At 44.5% G+C, this 16,673-nt stretch overlaps 1 protein-coding gene across 1 annotated transcript in view; it reads right to left on the bottom strand.

Moving 5' to 3' along the window:
• MLH3 (mutL homolog 3) overlaps positions 1 to 16,673 on the bottom strand; it is a 31,375-nt gene that overhangs the window by 1,622 nt on the left and 13,080 nt on the right. The window contains exons 8-12 of the mRNA XM_065403632.1: positions 15,153 to 15,261; positions 11,029 to 11,188; positions 2,747 to 2,770; positions 2,432 to 2,510; positions 799 to 950 (exon numbers count right to left, since the gene is read on the bottom strand). Of these exons, the coding sequence (XP_065259704.1) occupies positions 799 to 950; positions 2,432 to 2,510; positions 2,747 to 2,770; positions 11,029 to 11,188; positions 15,153 to 15,261 (524 nt within the window). The remainder of the gene's footprint in view (positions 1 to 798; positions 951 to 2,431; positions 2,511 to 2,746; positions 2,771 to 11,028; positions 11,189 to 15,152; positions 15,262 to 16,673) is intronic.

Here is a 16,673-nt window from a genome sequence, read left to right as displayed (position 1 = left end):
AGCAAATGTACTGTTTCAGGCAGCCATTTCCTAAGAAACTGAGTTATGAAAGAAGAGAAAAAGCAAAAGTACTGATCTGCTGTGGGCTATCCCATGTACTCAACATATTTAGGGAACAGCACACTTAGTAGGGAGCTTTAGAAAGGTGCACATTACTAGTTCTTCCCCCACCATTAGTTGTCCCTTAGCCAAACTAGACAGACTTAACTTGTATTCTCTCCTCATAAGTCTCCTGCAGTTCCCTGGCCATTTTTTTGTTGCTCTTCTTTGAATTCCCTCCAGTTTGTCCTTAGATGAGTTTATAACAGTGTTTCAATGGCAGAGTATTACCAATAGTGTGACTCCCTAAGAAGATACAGGATAGCTGAATAACCATTGCCAGTGGCTGCTTACCAAGTCTGTACAACTTCAGGAAGAAATATGACAGGAAATGGCATGTTAACAGTGGGGTTCTAAAGGCAAATGTGCAATACACCACGTGAGTAGAATCTAAAATAGCATCTGGACATGCCCTTTGTGCCCAGTGAGTCGCAGTGTTCATTTATATACAATACTGTAGGGAATAATACAGGAACGGTTAAGGGAGGGATAGGAGCTAGAGGTTTGTTTACATCACATGTGGTCAGTGGTTATTTCAGTCAGGATACCTCTGTTTGTATTAAGTGGTGGATACAGAGTGAGCTGTTATTGGTTGGTATGAAACTTGGATGAAAAGGCTTAGCAAGATTAAACGCATCTTTTCAGACAACCCACCCTGTGGGTTTGTTGCCTTTCTCTGCCCAGCACTTCACACTGTACCTGCTTTTCCTGCTTCAGGTGGTCTATGTCTGCAAGTGGCATCATGGAAGGTCTCCCATGAGCACACTGGAAAGGCAGCTGGCAAGAGGACAAAGCTTCAATAAGTTGGCAGCTCTCCTCCTTAGTCAAGCTATCATTAAACTTAATAGCTCCTGAAAAGAGAAGCAAATTATAGCATGTGCTGGCAAGAGTTCAGCTCAGCTAACAAGCTCCCCTCTGGGAACTTAGGACAGCATAGCAAGTTAATATGGGGCAGCGCCCACTTTCTCCCCCACCCTGAGACCACAAACCAGCAGCACAGTACACCAGACTTCAGATTTAGCTCCACTTAATCAGACTTCCCCCAAGAAGCCTTCCTGGCACACACAGACTAGCTTCTCCACAGCCTAAGTTGCTTGGTCTGGTCTGAGGCTACTAGATGGCAGGGCAACTATTTCCTTGCTTCCTAGATGCTACAGTTGTTGCAGCTCAAGGCACATGAGCAGCTTCCTCTGGAGATGAAAACCAGGCCACTCCACAAATGAGGGGCTACCAAAGCGGAGAAAGACTGAATACCCATCCCATATGCTACTTAGAGATTGAGTACCACCTCAGTAATCACCCACTCTTTCCCACACCTGGGCATTTAATGCAACCACTGCAAATCCAGGCAGGATAGTAAGGTCTCTCTGGTACTTTAATAAACTTTATCTTTCCTAAACACCAGAGGGCGTGAGAATCTATGGTCTCATTTACTTCTCACCTTAGCAGCTTGTAAACTGCAGTTCAGAGATGGCACTTGTCCTGCTCTTCTAGCTAAAAGAAATCTTGTATGCAGTCTGCCACTTGGAGACTCTAGTGATGTGCCATTGCAACAATGCTACCAATCCACATTTGCCCTTTGGCCATGAGTGGAATGTTAATGCAATATGCAACATGTCTGCTGGCATGAATGGGGTTAGAATTACTGCAGCTTGCATTTGTGAGATCTGCTCACCTTCTGGGCTTCTGAAAGCCCAGAAGGTGAGCCAGATGTCCATCATGGATCTAGAGAACGAGCACTTCCAGGGTCTCCAGGACACCCTACACTGGCATTTCTACAACTTACCATTTGGGGCAGCCAAAAATGTGCTCTTTGAGAACAGGGCACTCCTCCTGCTCCCACAGAACTGTTGAATTAAAAGTTCTAGAGCTCATATAAACAGGGCCGGTGCTTCCATTTAGGCGACTTAGGCGGTCGCCTAGGGCACCAGGATTTGGGGGGCGGCAATTCTGCAGCGGGTCCTTCACTCACTCCAGGACCCGCCGCCGAAGTGCCCCGAAGACCGGGAGCGCGGAAGGACTCCCCGCCTAGGGCGGCAAAAACCCTGGCGCCTCTCCTGCATATAAATGATGCACATTAGGGCTCTCTTTTGTCAGCATCTCGCATCTGAATAGGAATGTGGATAACAGCTACAAACAATGCAAATAGAGGCAGCATGTTCTGTCCTTGGCAGAGCTCTCCAAAAAGAGGGCAACTGCCTCCTGCCACCTAGTAGACACCCTGTCTCTAAAGGGTCAGACTCCTGCAACCATTCAAAGTGCCATATTATGCCAAAGCCCCAGAAAGTACACCGTGTAGAAATGGAAAAGTGGAGAAGTTCAGCTCACTTACCATGGCATGCCTGGGAAGCCAGCACCTTTAGAAAGGTTAGTGGGAGTGTCCCTTGTGCGCCTCCTGTGGTCTGCAATAGCTAAAAGTAGAACAAGAACATGGTCCAACTTTCCAGTGAGTATGAAAAGGAAATAATAGTAACATTAGAGGGAACAGATGAAGACGACCTAGTAGGGCCCATCTGGTCCACGTCTCCCCACTGTCAATCCATAAGAGCTAAAGGATGGTATTCTCCCAGGTTTTGTCCCGTCTCAAGCAACAAGACTTTCAGTAGAGAGCTACCCTAATCCACTTCAAAAGAAGAGCACTACTTACCTCAACTTGTTCTTGAATCAACTCCTGGAAAGCAAGAGGCAGAACAATCAATCACTTACTGTTTTTTCCCTCCTCACCTTTCCTATCTGCTGTCCCAACCTGGCCATATTTACTGTTTCAGTTCCAAGTCACTCACTGTGATAAATAACCAAGAAGGATGGGCCAGTGGTTGGAGCACTAGCCTAGGCAGTGGGAGATCCAGGTTGAAGTCTCCCACTCTGCCATAGACTTCCTGTGTACCTTGGGCAAGTCACCCTATGTAAAGTGGGGATGATAGCACTTCACAGGGGTGTTGGGAGGCATAGGCGTCAACTCCATGCACCCACAGGGAAAAATTAGCAGGTGCTCTGCACCCACCGGCAGCCACGTCCCCGCTCCTCTGCCTACCTCCCAGCGCTTCCCACCGCCTAACAGCTGTTTGGCGGTGCTTTGGACTTTCCGGGAGGGAGGGGGAGGAGCGGAGACACGGCGTGCTTAGGGGAGGAGGTGGAGAAGAAGTGGGGCAGGGGCGGAGACTTGGGGGAAGGGGTTGGGATGAGGACAGGGACTTTGGGGAAGGGGTGGAATGGGGGCAGGGCAAGGGCGATGCAGGGGTGGGAAGAGGCGGGGAAGGGGTGGGCGGGGAGGTCGAGAACCCACCAGGCAAAGGGGAGGTCGACACCTATGTTAGGAGGATAAATACATTAAAGATTGTGAGTCTCAGGTACTACATGATAAGGGCCATATAAGTACCATAGACCAGCCTGAAGTCACCCCAGCAAACTCCCAAACTCACTACAATTTTTCAATACTGCAGTAAAAGGGCTAGCAACACACATTTCCAGAATCTGTTTAAGTCGTAATCTTAAAGCATCTCCCATCAGCTTGTTCAATTACAAAGCTAGTAAGAAAGCATGATAGCTTACCCAACAGTGACAGTGGTTCTAAGAGATGTGTTGTCCACATTGATTCCACCTCTAGTGAGCCATTGCATGCAAGATTGGAATCTTTTGGCCTGCAGTGTTCACTGGTGCCAGACCTTGGATGTGCTCATGCCCCCTCTCCCCTACACATCCAAGAACATAAAGGGCAGAGGCTGGCCCAACCATCCCTCAGTTTCTTCGCCAATACAGACCCTAGGTGCTATAGGACTTTGTAGTAACGGGGAAGGAAGGCAGGTTGTGGATGGGTTGCAGAATCCATAGACAACACATTGTGAAGAACCACAGTTACTGTAAGTAAGCAACCATTGTTTCTTCTGGGAGTGATTATCTGCATGTATTCCACTTCTGGTGGCTAGCAAGCAGTGACCTCATAATCAGGAGGTGGGTGCTAGAAGTCCTATTTAAATAATGATTGCAGGACAGTTCTGCCAAAACAGGAATCAGATCTTCAGGCCTCAACTAAGGAATAATGTGGGATGAAGGAGTGGACTGATCCCGCATATGGCTTCCCTGCAACGTTCTGGAATTGGTATGCTTTTCAGAGAAGCTCCACAAGCTGCTTAAGCCCTGGTGAAGTGGGCTATAATTTCCATGGGTGGATCTAAGGATGATCACAAACCTCACCACCTTCTGCTCCAAGTGCGAAGCATATTTCTTTAACATTTTCCCTCTAACGTAAATACATAACAGGTATATTTAAAAAAAAAACACCCCAAAACCCCAACGCTCTAAAGCCCTACCAACACATGACACTCCACTGCATACACTTCTCTCCCTAAGGAGAGGATAAGAAAACAAAACAACACATGACAGATGTTTAGTCACATTGCTTAGTGCACTACTGGAAGGTGCTCAGATACTACAGTGATAAGTTCAGTCTAAGAACCTATATAGAATAGATCTAATCTAGCTAAGTCATGGCATGATTTAATACAATTACATACGCAGTTAGTCTTTAGCTTGATGGCCTCCTGGCAGAGAGGGGATGACCGAGCACCTCCTTGCTTCTTTATATAGTGTATTGTGGATATATTGTCTGTCAAGATCTGCACCATGGAGTCCTGCTGAACAAGCTGGAATGCCATGCAGGCCAGCTGGAATCCCTGAACTCCAGGATGTTCACATGCAATTTCAAACCAGGTCCCTTGCATATGCAGATGGCACCCCCAACCTGTACCTTAGGTGTCTGTGATGAGTTTTGTCAGGGAGGGGATCGAGAAGGAAACCCTCTTCTATATGTTCCCAGCCACCGACTGAGTTCTCATAGAATCTGGGGTGGGACCAGGACTCTCTTGCTCATGTGATACTTTGACAGGAAGTATACAAACCTCAGCCATAACTGCAAGGACCACAGGTGAAGTCTGGCAAGCAGTGTCACATACATGTATGCTGTCATATGGTCCAATAGTCCTAAGCATGTACACACCAACCTTGTTAAAGTCAATTTTAGCTAATTTATTATGGACTGGAGAGACCATAACCTGTCCTCTTGGAGGTAGGGATTTGCTGATCAAGAGCTGATCATGGTTCCTATGAACTCTATTGTCTGTTATGGGGTGAGAGACGATTTCTTGCAGTTCACAAAGAATCCCAGTTGGGAAAACAAGGAAAGAACTGATACTGTAGTCTCCTACTTGGACCTTCCTCTGCTCATTCAGATATGGGTAGACATGGATACCTTTTCTCCTTAAATGCACTGCCATCCCTGCCAGACATTTTGTGAATACTCATGGTGCCATGGACAGACCTGTATTGGTAATAGTTGGGCCCTGCTGTGATTCTCAGGTACTTCCTGTGGGACGGGTGGATAGCTCTATGGAAGTACACATCCAGTAAGTCAAGAGCTACAAACCAGTCCTGAGCCACAAGAAATGGAATGATGGAGGCAAGTATTACCATCCTGAATCTGAGGTGGCATATATATTTGTTGAATCTCCCTCTGGTCTAGGGGATAGGACAAAGACCCCCTTTTTTCTTCGAAATGAGGAAAAACAGAGTAGAAGCCTCTTCCCCTGAATTCTGAGGGCCCTTCCTCTATGGCTCCTACATGAAGCAATAAGGCCACTTCTGCTTGTAATAGGCTCTCGTGAGAAGGATTCCCAAAGAGAGATGGGGAAGGGAGCATAGGGGGCAAGGAGTAGAAGTGCAGGGTAGCCATGGGTGATGATCTCTAGCACCATCTGTCCAATATTATGACAGACTTGACAGCACCTATCTGCCTTTTTAAAAGTAGGTGCCACAGATGATGGGGTCTACTACAATTTTTTTGCTGGCTCCAACAGCCCCTCATTAATTGGCATGGCACACCTTTCAGGCAAGCAAGAGTACAAAATGTCCAGTAGCTTGAGTGAGTCTTCCTGCTCTATCTCCATGGGGATTTCTAACATGTAATGCAGCAGTTACTGAAATGTTTTCCAATCATCCGGCTGCGTGGAAGTGGAGGGCCCTATTGCCTAATCTGGTGAGGAAGAGTAGACCACTGCTGGGATCAAGTGCTCTACCATCTGCAGGTGTTCTTCCTCATCTTCCTGTGCTATACTGTGAGTCTGCACCAGCAGCGCCCCTTGAGCACTCTATGAAGTTTCATAGGGGAATGAGATCTAAGTCTACAAGGGGTAGTGGAGGTAGTTTTCCTTGTGGTTGCATAGGCGCCAACTCCGTGGATGCTCTGGGGCTGGGGAAAAATTAGTGGGTGCTCTGCACCCACCGGTAGCCAAGCTCCCCTCCCCGCCCCACCTCACCTCCTCCTCCTCCCCTGAGCGTGCCGCGTCCCCGCTCCTCTGCCTACCTTCCAGCGCTTGCCGTCGTCAAACAGCTGTTTGGTGGTGCAGCAAGCTCCGGGAGGGAGGGGGGAGGATCGGGAACGTGGCGTGCTCAGGGGAGGAGGCAGGGCCAGGGCGGGGATTTGGGGAAGGAGTCGGAATAAGGGCAGGGATGGGGCGGAGTTGGCGCAGGGTCTTTGGGGAAGTGGTTGGAATGGGAGCAGGGTGGGGCAAGGGTGGAGTTGGGGCGGGGCTGGGGGAAGTGGGGGGTCGAGCACCCACCGGCGCAAGAAGAAGTTGGCGCCTATGGCTGGTTGCATACCCCAAAGTTGCACGTCGTAGAATAAGGGGCTGAGGGGTTGGATATGATAGAATAGAATATCAGGGTTGGAAGGGACCTCAGGATGCTCAAAGCAGGACCAATCCCCAGACAGATTTTTTGCCCCAGATCCCTAAATGGCCCCCTCAAGGATTGAACTCACAACCCTGGGTTTAGCAGGCCAATGCTCAAACCACTGAGCTATCCCTCCCCCCTGTGGTGAGTGCTCTCCCTGAGATCCCATAAGTCTACATCTACAACTCCTAGATTCCCTATTAGACCAGTAAAGGTCATATGAATGGGAAAGAGATGAGTGGCCGTGGGATATCCTCCCTACTATGCTCAGAAGGGGAGAAAGAAAATGAGTACTCCTCCTCTACCCTAACCAGAGTTTTGGGGTGAACTGGAATCTTCCCCACCACTGCAGCTGAAGAGTTGACTGGTACTGTAGCAATACTGGTTGTGAATACCAAAATACAGAGGGCACTCTTATAGCTGAGAATACTAATGGTGACTCAGGCTTCATGGTCACTGCAAGATCACATGACACCACAAATAACTTCAGTGCCAAGAAAGTCAGTGCTGGGAGCATCTGTACTGTAGGGGTCAGTACCAGATTCAGAAGTGACAGGTCATTGACATCTCATGCTCTGAGAGTCAGTACCAGATGAAATGTGGACCACTGCCTGAGACAGTACCATGTGTGTTCAGCAGTTGGGTTTTATCAAGGTGTCAGAGGAACCTAATTTGGGCCACGAACTACCCTTTGTCTTAATAGTCTGAGGATATCTATGCCTCCTTTTACTAGGTCCCAAGAAGGGTGACTGAGGTCTGTGCTTGCTGTGGGAAAGATATTCCTTCCTACCCTATTCAGAAAACTGAAGCATTGACTGAGGAAGCCTGTTCAGGCCAGAGAGGCCCTTTTCTCTCCGGTTCTGAGGAGGCTCTACCTGAGAGCTTCAGGAAAAAATGTTTAAGGTGGACCTCTCTCACCTTCTATGTCCTCCTGGAGAAGAGGCAACAGATTGAGCATCTAACACTGTGAGTGCCAATCATTAAGCGGACTAACTGAATCATAGGAGGAGCAAGTTTTGAATCCTTGGGACTTCCTTTCAGCCATAGTGACTAAATCCTGGTACTGGGGAAGTCCCTAACATTAATAAGAGGGTTTTGTTTGTTTGTTTGTTTGTTTTTTATATATAGCCACTAAGTGTAAAATAGACACTATGCTAACTATACTAATCTCTCTCTCTCTCTCTTATATATATATATATATATATATATATATATATATATATATATATATATATATATATATATATATATATATATATAATTACATGCATGATCAGTAAAGTCACACAGTGTGCAGAGAAGCAGATGCTGCAGGGGTTCTGCTTACAGCCACAGGCAGTAAGAAGGAGCTGAGGGACAGCTGGGCCTACTCTATCCTTTATCTCTAGCGGTGGAAAAGGGGAGAAGAGAGGCATGAGGACATCCAGGGCACAGGTGTGGCCCTCATGGACATTGCTAGCCAAAAGAATCAGACCTCATATACATGTATTCCACTTCCAGTGCTCGTGTGACCCATGTGGACAATCACTCAGAAAAGAATTTACTTGATGTGTCAGAAAATGCTGTTTTCTAACAGGGTGGATTAATTTAAATCAAAGTAATTTAAATCACTGATTTTAATCGCAATTTAAATCAGCAAGCAGAAAACACTGATTTAAAACATTTAAATAATTTATTTTCCTAAAGAAAAGTTGGTTTCATTGGTTGGTAACCACAAAACCAAGTTGAATTGCAACTAAAGATAGCCTTTACACTAAATTTGGAGCATCTTTTAGTTTTTGCTAACCAGGAAGATACAGTATATCTATACACATTTATTTAAGTAATTATATAGCTTAACTTACATTTATTAAGATTCTTAACTTTTACATCTTTTACTATGTTAGAAAATGGTGAATTATGCATTTCTTATTTACTAGATGGTTATTATGTTTTTACTTGTGATTTGTGCCAATCTCTGCTTGGATGGAAATTAAAATTCATTTAAAAATACAAAAAACAATTTTATTTTTAGAATAAAACTATTTTAAATGCGTAGGATACATACGAAAGAAAAATGTTTAGCATAAAGTTTAGCAAAACATGTTTTAAATTTAAAACTAACTGATTCATTAAACAAAGGAAATATTATCTGTAGTTAGTGATCTGATCGGATTGTTTCTGGTCATCATGTCCTTCAAGATTTTGTAACTAGTAGATATCCTCTCACACCTAGTTATTATTCATAGATTGGAGAAAAAGCTTTCCTGATTTTTCATATTGCTAATATCATTCAGCAGATGACATATAATGGGGAATAAGAGCAAACACCATAAAACCAAATATTTGTTCAAAAAAGGGCTCCCTTCAATGAGTCAAATCCAAGCAGGTCTGTATTGGGGTGGTTATGACACTTGTCTTGTAAGCTTAAGGTCTCCAAGTTTCCCATATTAAGTACAAGGAAATGGGTCAATTTTTTAAGCCAACAGCATTTCACAACCTCTTCTTTTTGCCCCAAGAGATCAGCAGTATCACCTCTTGAAAAGGGCACCTTCCCTGTATATAAACTCTTACACATGAACAAAAGAGAAACATATTGCAAACAGGAGTAGGATTGGAATGGCTCAGCCTGGTGGCTGCATCTTGTTATTATACCTATCTCATAGAACTGGAAAGGACCTTGAAAGGTCATCGAGTCCAGTCCCCTGCCTTCACTAGCAAGACCAAGTACTGTTCCTGACTTTTTTTTTTTGCCCCAGATCCCTAAATGGCCCCCTCAAGGATTGAACTCACAACGCTGGGTTTAGCAGGCCAATGCTCAAACAACTGAACTATCCCTAAGCGTTTTTTTTGTTTTTTTTTTTAAATGTCTCTAATACTTATGGGTGTGACGAAAATCTTCAAAATATGGACTGCAAGCAATCGATGCCTCAGTTTTCAGAAAGCCTGAAACAATAGCTCTGAGAGGGATGAACTGCCCCTATTTGTTTATAGGAGAAGACAACTCTGACACCTAATGATGGCAATTAAATGTCAGTCTTGTTAACTATGTCACTGTTGATCAAAGCACTCAAGAAAGAGGGGCAGTCAAATTATGAATGATCTGCTATAAGAGGTATATGATTTTGGCATCATGAATGGAGTTTGAGTTGTGAGCAGAATCTGAGAGATTACTGCCACTTATATTTTTCAAATCTGATTCCTGATTGCAGGTATTGTTTCATGCCACCAACATTTTCTAAGGAATTTCAAAGTTTAAACTCCTCCCAGGTGCAACTGAAAGCCACACAGATACAACTGGAGCAAGAGAGTCTTTAAAACAATAATGTTTTAATGTGTTCTCATCTTTAAATGCAATCCTCCTTGCAACTCACCCACTATGATTTTTATTTCATTCACTTCCCCAAATCTGCAATCATCCCTAATTATGTCAGTTATAGACTTAGCCTAGTTATGGGACTAAAAGAAAACAAACACCACTGCCTAACACTAATTGTGCTCAATAATAATAAATTATAATCTAGTGCTTTTTTTAGTAGATCTCAAAGCACTTTACAAAGGAACATCATTATTATTACAGGGAAATTGAGGCAGAGAGAGGTGAGGTGACTTGCCCCGGTTCACATGCCAGCAGGCCAGGGCCAAACTGGGAATAGAACTGAGCTCTCCTGAGTCCCAGTCTACTGCTCTATTAACATTGCCTCTCTGTCTAAGGTACATGAGATGGTATGTATTATCAATTCTGCTGCCACACAGATCTAGGGGAGAGTGGCTGGTGGCCCACTCCTCTTCACCAGAAATAGCAGGACCCCTCTTAACCAACCTTGTTGCCCACACTGCTGAACACTAGCCTCTGTACTAGGGAGTTTCATTTTAGTTGTATTAAACTTAAAATAATAGTCTCTCCATCCATCCATGTAGCCTCTTATGCAATTAATAAGTAAATCTTTGCTGTTTTATCCCACAGGGACAGAACAGCATTAGTAAGTCATGCTCCTTTCATTTTCAGGGGGAGCTACTTTCTCACTTAAGATGAAAAGTACACCAGCAAAGACCCAGTCCTGAGGCCAGCGGACATGGATAAATATTCTACTGAAAGCATAGCAAGGGCTCTCTTTAGCTTTTTCACTTAGGAGCCACTCTTCCAACACCCTGCACCATTAATATAGAGCAGAATGACACCATCACAACGTAATTTGCTCAAGTTCCGCATCCAGGACTAACCTCCACAATGCTTTTAGCCACAGGCTGTCTTTTCCGTCGTAATTCATTGGCCTCTCTCTCCATAAAACACAGGGGCACTTTCCCAACTAGAATCTGGGAGCTGTTGTTCTCTGGAAATGATAATTCAAGGCCTATTTCCTCCAGGCTTTTGTGGCAGCACCTGAGAAGAAAACCTCAGAAATGAGAAACTGAAGCACCCTCTTCCACACACCTACAGGATCAGTCCCAGAGATGGACACTTCTGCACTCCCCACACAGAAGCTTCCGATCTCCTCCACCCATATAATGACATCTCAGGATTTCCCAGCAATGCTTCTCTTTCCGTTCACATTTCTCTCCATTAAATTTGTGCAGAATCCTGGCTCCATGGTTCTGAGATCCCAGGAGTTCGCTTTATTACACAATAGGAAGGTGTACACTTTTTCCCATGTCTACAGTTCTCTTTTCTTAAGATACACACAGGAAGTTCAGGTAATAGTGACCACAATATATTATATACATGCAATGCAATATTGTGACGGGGTATTCACCCCCACATTAGCCTGGAAAGGGTTAATGAGCCTGAGAAGAGACATTTAACCTGATGGGCCATGCCTGAGGGAAATTAGATTTGCTAAGGCCTGGGCTACACCAGGAAATTAGATCAATATAATTATGTTGCTCAGGGGTGTGAAAAATCCACACCTCTGAATGATATAATTAAAATGGACCTAACTCCCTGTGTAGACAGTGCTAGGTAGAAAGAAGAATTCTCCCATCGACCTAGGTATCATCTCTTGGGGAGCTGATGTAGATATAGTGATGGGAGAAGCCCTCCTATCGGCATAGGTAACATCTTCACTGGAATGTTACAGCAGCGCTGCTGCAGTGTTTTAAGTGTAGACAAGCCCTAAGCAATGCCTGATTGATGATGGAGCCCTACTAAGAGGGAACAGGGAGCTAGTATAAAGGTAGGAAGTTGGCAGCAGAAAAGGGCTGCAGTGAAGAAGACTGCAGTCGCTCCCGTCCCTAGGCATTAGAGAGGAAAAAGAGGAAACCCAGGGAGACAGTAGAAACCCCAGGAATCCACACCCTGAAGGAAGAGTTTATCCTGAAGGGTGGTGGCGCAAGCCTCAGAGATGCAGAGTAAGACAAGGCTCAAGGAAATAGTAGCACGGTGGGATGTTGTAGATCTTGGCTGTTGATTAGAGGGTCCCTGAGCTGGAACCTGGAATAGAGGGTAGGCCCGGATTCCCCCACCAGCAACTGGGGAAGTGGTACAGTCCAGGCAGCGAATGGGAAGACTGCCTGAGATAATTTGGATGGAGAGACTTTGATCCCCCAAAAGGGGGAAAACACATTGAGCTGGCTGGAGGGCCAAGCCATGGAGAGAGAGAGAGCACCCTGAGACGCAGAGAGCAAGAGGCTGCAGGGCATGCAAACAAGCGATAAATGGGGCATTGGACCCAGAAAGAGCTAATTCCTAGAGCTGCCAGGAGGAAGTGCCCTAGCAGTGAGGTACCCTGTGACAAATATACAATATCATAAAGTTCAACATCCTCTGAGAGGAATCATACTAAAAACCAGAATTGTGACACAAGTTTAGAAAGGAGAATGTTTTTTAAAAGAGAAAGCTAGTCAAAGAGACCCTAATGTCAAGAATGAAGAAATTAAAATCATTAGACTCTGCATGGAGGCCACTTATGTAACCATAACAGAATTACAGAAGGAAAGCATAGCCCTAAACAAGCAAGCAGGAAGGTAAAAAATATTCCACTGTGGTTAACTGATAAGGGACAAGAGGTTATTGAAGCCAAATATGTATCTTTCCAAAACAAGCTATCAAATTCTTGTAAAGCCAATAGAAAGGAGTATAAAAAACAGCAGGTAAGATGGAGATTAGGAAGGATAACAGGGAATTTGAAGTTCTAAATTAATTGCAACCACTAGGGAAAAAGACCTGTCTGTCATTGTAACAGCTCAATGTGTAGTGGCAGCCAAAAAAGCACACAAGATGGTAGGGTGTAAAAAGTATGAGACAGAAAATAATATGGAAATATTGTAATGGCTGTGACACTCTGTACCCCAAAGCAACACCCTGGCACCCCCATATTTACCACGGTGATATGATTATGATATGCTTTGTACAAAGTATGCCTTGTGAGGTATCATTTAAAAGTCTTGATCTGTTGAACATTAATATCCCGTTGGATTGTATGAGCTATCATTGTATGTGAAGTTACGAAGTTTGTTGTGTGTGTGTTACTGAAATATGTTGTAAGGTTGGGAACACCCACAACCAGCCTTTCATTTACAACAAAGGAACAGCCAGATACTGATGATGGCCTATTAAGGAGAATACACACTCACAAGGACTGTCCCAGGAACCATATACAATGGAGACTTCTCAGAGATAGCACATAGACAATGGAGACAACTTGACTCATGTCAAAGCAAAGGATCTTTCCAGCAAGCTGGAATAAGCTGTAAAAGAGGGAAGTGACATCATTGCTTGGCCTCACTCCCTCCACAACTCAACACCTGGAAACATGCCTGGAGAACAAAGACTTTGAAATGGGGAGATGGTTCAAGACTGGAAAGGAGAATCCCAGCTTGTGTATTAAGGAACTATACCATCAGGGTGAGACACTGCTTGATTCCAATCTTGTCTAGTTTATAGAACTCAGATTGCGATTCTACTTTTATTTTTTAGGTGACCAACTTTGATCTGTACACTTACTCCTTATAATCACTTAAAATCTATCTTTCTGTAGTTAATAAATCTGTTTTATATTTTATCTAAACCAATGGGTTTTGCTTGAAGTATTTGGGAAATCTGCTCAGGAACAAGAGCTGGTGCATGTCTTCTCCACAATGAGGGACAGACAGACTGGGGAACAGACTTACACTAGTCAGGCTTCTGACCAGGGCAAGACGGTACAGATCTGGGGTCCTAGGCTGGGGAGCTGTGGGGAATTGGCTGGAGCCTGTCTATTGTTGGTTCATGAGTGACTGGTGAAAGCATTCACGTAACTCAGTTGGGTGTGTCCCTGCCTGTGGATGTCTGTACAAGTGCAGCAGGAGGAGTTTGCAGCTTGCCACAGCATCACAGTGTGAGAGGGAGCCCAGGTTGGTGAGACAGAGGACTCAGTGGTATTTCAGTTCCAGGTTGCACCCCGGGGAACCCGTCACAATGTCATTGTATAAATCAATGGGATATCCTCACCTAGAGTACTATGTTCAGTTCTGGTCACCCTATCTCAAAGAAGATAGAAAAGAAATAGAAGGGATTCAGAGATGGGTGACAAAAATTATTAATGGTCCAGAAAGACTTCCCTATGAAGAAAGATTAAGAATATTAGGACTGTTTAGATAGGAGATGGCAGAGGCATACAAAATAATGAACAGGGATAAAGAAGGTAAATCAGGTGCTCCTATTTACCCTCTTTCTTAATGTTCCTCTATGGACAGGTTATTCCATGGTCATCCATTATGTAATTTCTTGCACCTGCCTCTGAAGCATTTGGCACTGGCCACTGTCAAGGAGAATGCTGAATTAGATGGACTACCAATATGATCTAGTACAGATATTCTTATGTTCCTAATGAGTCCACACAAGAAGGGCAGAAAAGTCCCCATTATCAAACAAGCCTATTCTGAGCACAAAAGGAGAGAACACCTTGTAACTGTAAATACCCAACCCACTTGAGTTCCTGCTCAGAGTGAGAGCAGAGATTTCTGAATAAACCTCTAATTAATGCTAGATAAATGTAACTACTCAAAACCAAATCTGCATCTAATCTAAATTCTTGTATGGGATGGAAGAATTCCTGACAGTAGCCAATCCACTATTCCAAAACATTTGAGAGACAATGTTCACTTCTTATTCCATGTAGTGATTCTGGTTTCTGTCACCCAAGAGCAGAGAGACTCTTCTTTTCTAATGATTCATCGTACGAACTTCCCATACCCCTCTATTCTCTTCTCCTCACATTATAGCTATTGGAACTCATTCAGTGTGCACCTAAAGCAGAATGAAAGCAACTCCAGCAATGGCTGTGGTATCCAAAACAGCACACAGAAATTACATTCTCCTATTCACTGGAGTCCTATCCAAGATATTGGAGCCATCAACCATTACTAACCGTAAGAGTCTTCTCTGCTCCTCTGTTACTTCAATCTCCAGTGGGGGACAGATGGTGGAGGACAGCAATTTCTTCTTGCCAGATTCTTCAGGTTGCTTCTCATAGGAATCTGTGGGTAAAATTACAAATACTGTTCTTAAAATGTACATGCAGGCTTTATCCTCAATGGCCCTATGGCTTGGCATGTAGCCCTCTGTTCTTGAATTCCTCCTGGGACTCATGGGGGACAGGGATAGTCATGGAAGCGACAATCATTGTCTAGGGAGTATGATTAATTCCACACTTGGATCCCCCCTCAGTGTTAAAAAGGAGTTATCCTACATAGCAAAGGTTATTACAACAGTTAGCTCAACTCATGGGATGGCCACTTGTGAATTGAACAATCTACCTATCTTATCTCAGAGAAATGGAAGGGACCTTGAAAGGTCATTGAGTCCAGTCTCCTGCCTTCACAACAGGACCAAGTACTGTCCCTAACAGATTTTTGCCCCAGATCCCTAAATGGTCCCCTCAAGGATTGAACTTGCAACCCTGGGTTTAGCAGGCCAATGCTCAAACCACTGAGTTATCTCTCCTCCCAATCTAAAATAAGTGCATTGTGTCATGACCCTGCAGATCTCAAACCTGGCTGGGTCTGCGGGTTCTCCGGTCAGTTGATGCCTCCCTGCTCTCACCCAGTGGCTTGCTACTAACTAACCCAGCAGAGAAATCATGAAACCTGAAGTTACGTCAGGAAGGCCTCACTTGGGCTCTGACTGGAGGAACACCAGTACTACTGATTGGTCAGGGCTTCTATGTAAATCCAAATAGAGGTACAGGAAGTTGTTTGCACAACTGGGCTCTATGTGGCTGCTGACTGGATCCCTCACCCAGCTTTATAGACTCTGATCTGCCTGATTACGAGTATCCTGACATTGGCCTGAGTCCTGGTGATCCTAATAGTGCCTGACCTTGTCTGGATTAGTTCAATCTAGTGCCTGTCTGATTCCCCATAACCTGGGGCAAGATTCTCCTGAACCAGGCTGCTAACCACTAGATATAGCTACCTATGTCTGGGTCCTGACACACAGTCTCCATTTTAATACCATTCATTAGCCATTTCCCTCAATCCCAGAAGGGTTCTCAGTCTTTAGCTGTTTTCACCAGTAGGCCAAAAGAAGCAATGTTTCTTTCCCGGAATCCTCTTTGCAGGGACTGCATGGCCCTTTTTGATGAAAGAGAAGGCCAGTGATCTTTTAAGTGCTCAATGGATGGGCACTGTGTTTTACAGACCTATAACCAAAATTTAGCTGGGCAAGAGAAAAGACTTTTATCCCTCTGCATACAGTTTCAGATGACTAAATGTGTTGAATTTTAGGTTTCTCTTCTGATCATGGTGTTTAGTTAAACAAAAACAACCCAGGCTCTTTACTCTATCATCCCACCCATTAGTCCACACTGCTAAACCTCATAATCTTATTGACGTTATCCCCATTTTCCTGACTTTATTCATCCTGCCTGTCTTGTTAGCCCCCAGACCTA

Source organism: Emys orbicularis, chromosome 4 (genome assembly GCF_028017835.1).
Source record: "Emys orbicularis isolate rEmyOrb1 chromosome 4, rEmyOrb1.hap1, whole genome shotgun sequence".
In the NCBI taxonomy this organism is placed as follows: domain Eukaryota; kingdom Metazoa; phylum Chordata; order Testudines; family Emydidae; genus Emys; species Emys orbicularis.
This window is presented reverse-complemented; position numbering and strand designations above follow the sequence as displayed.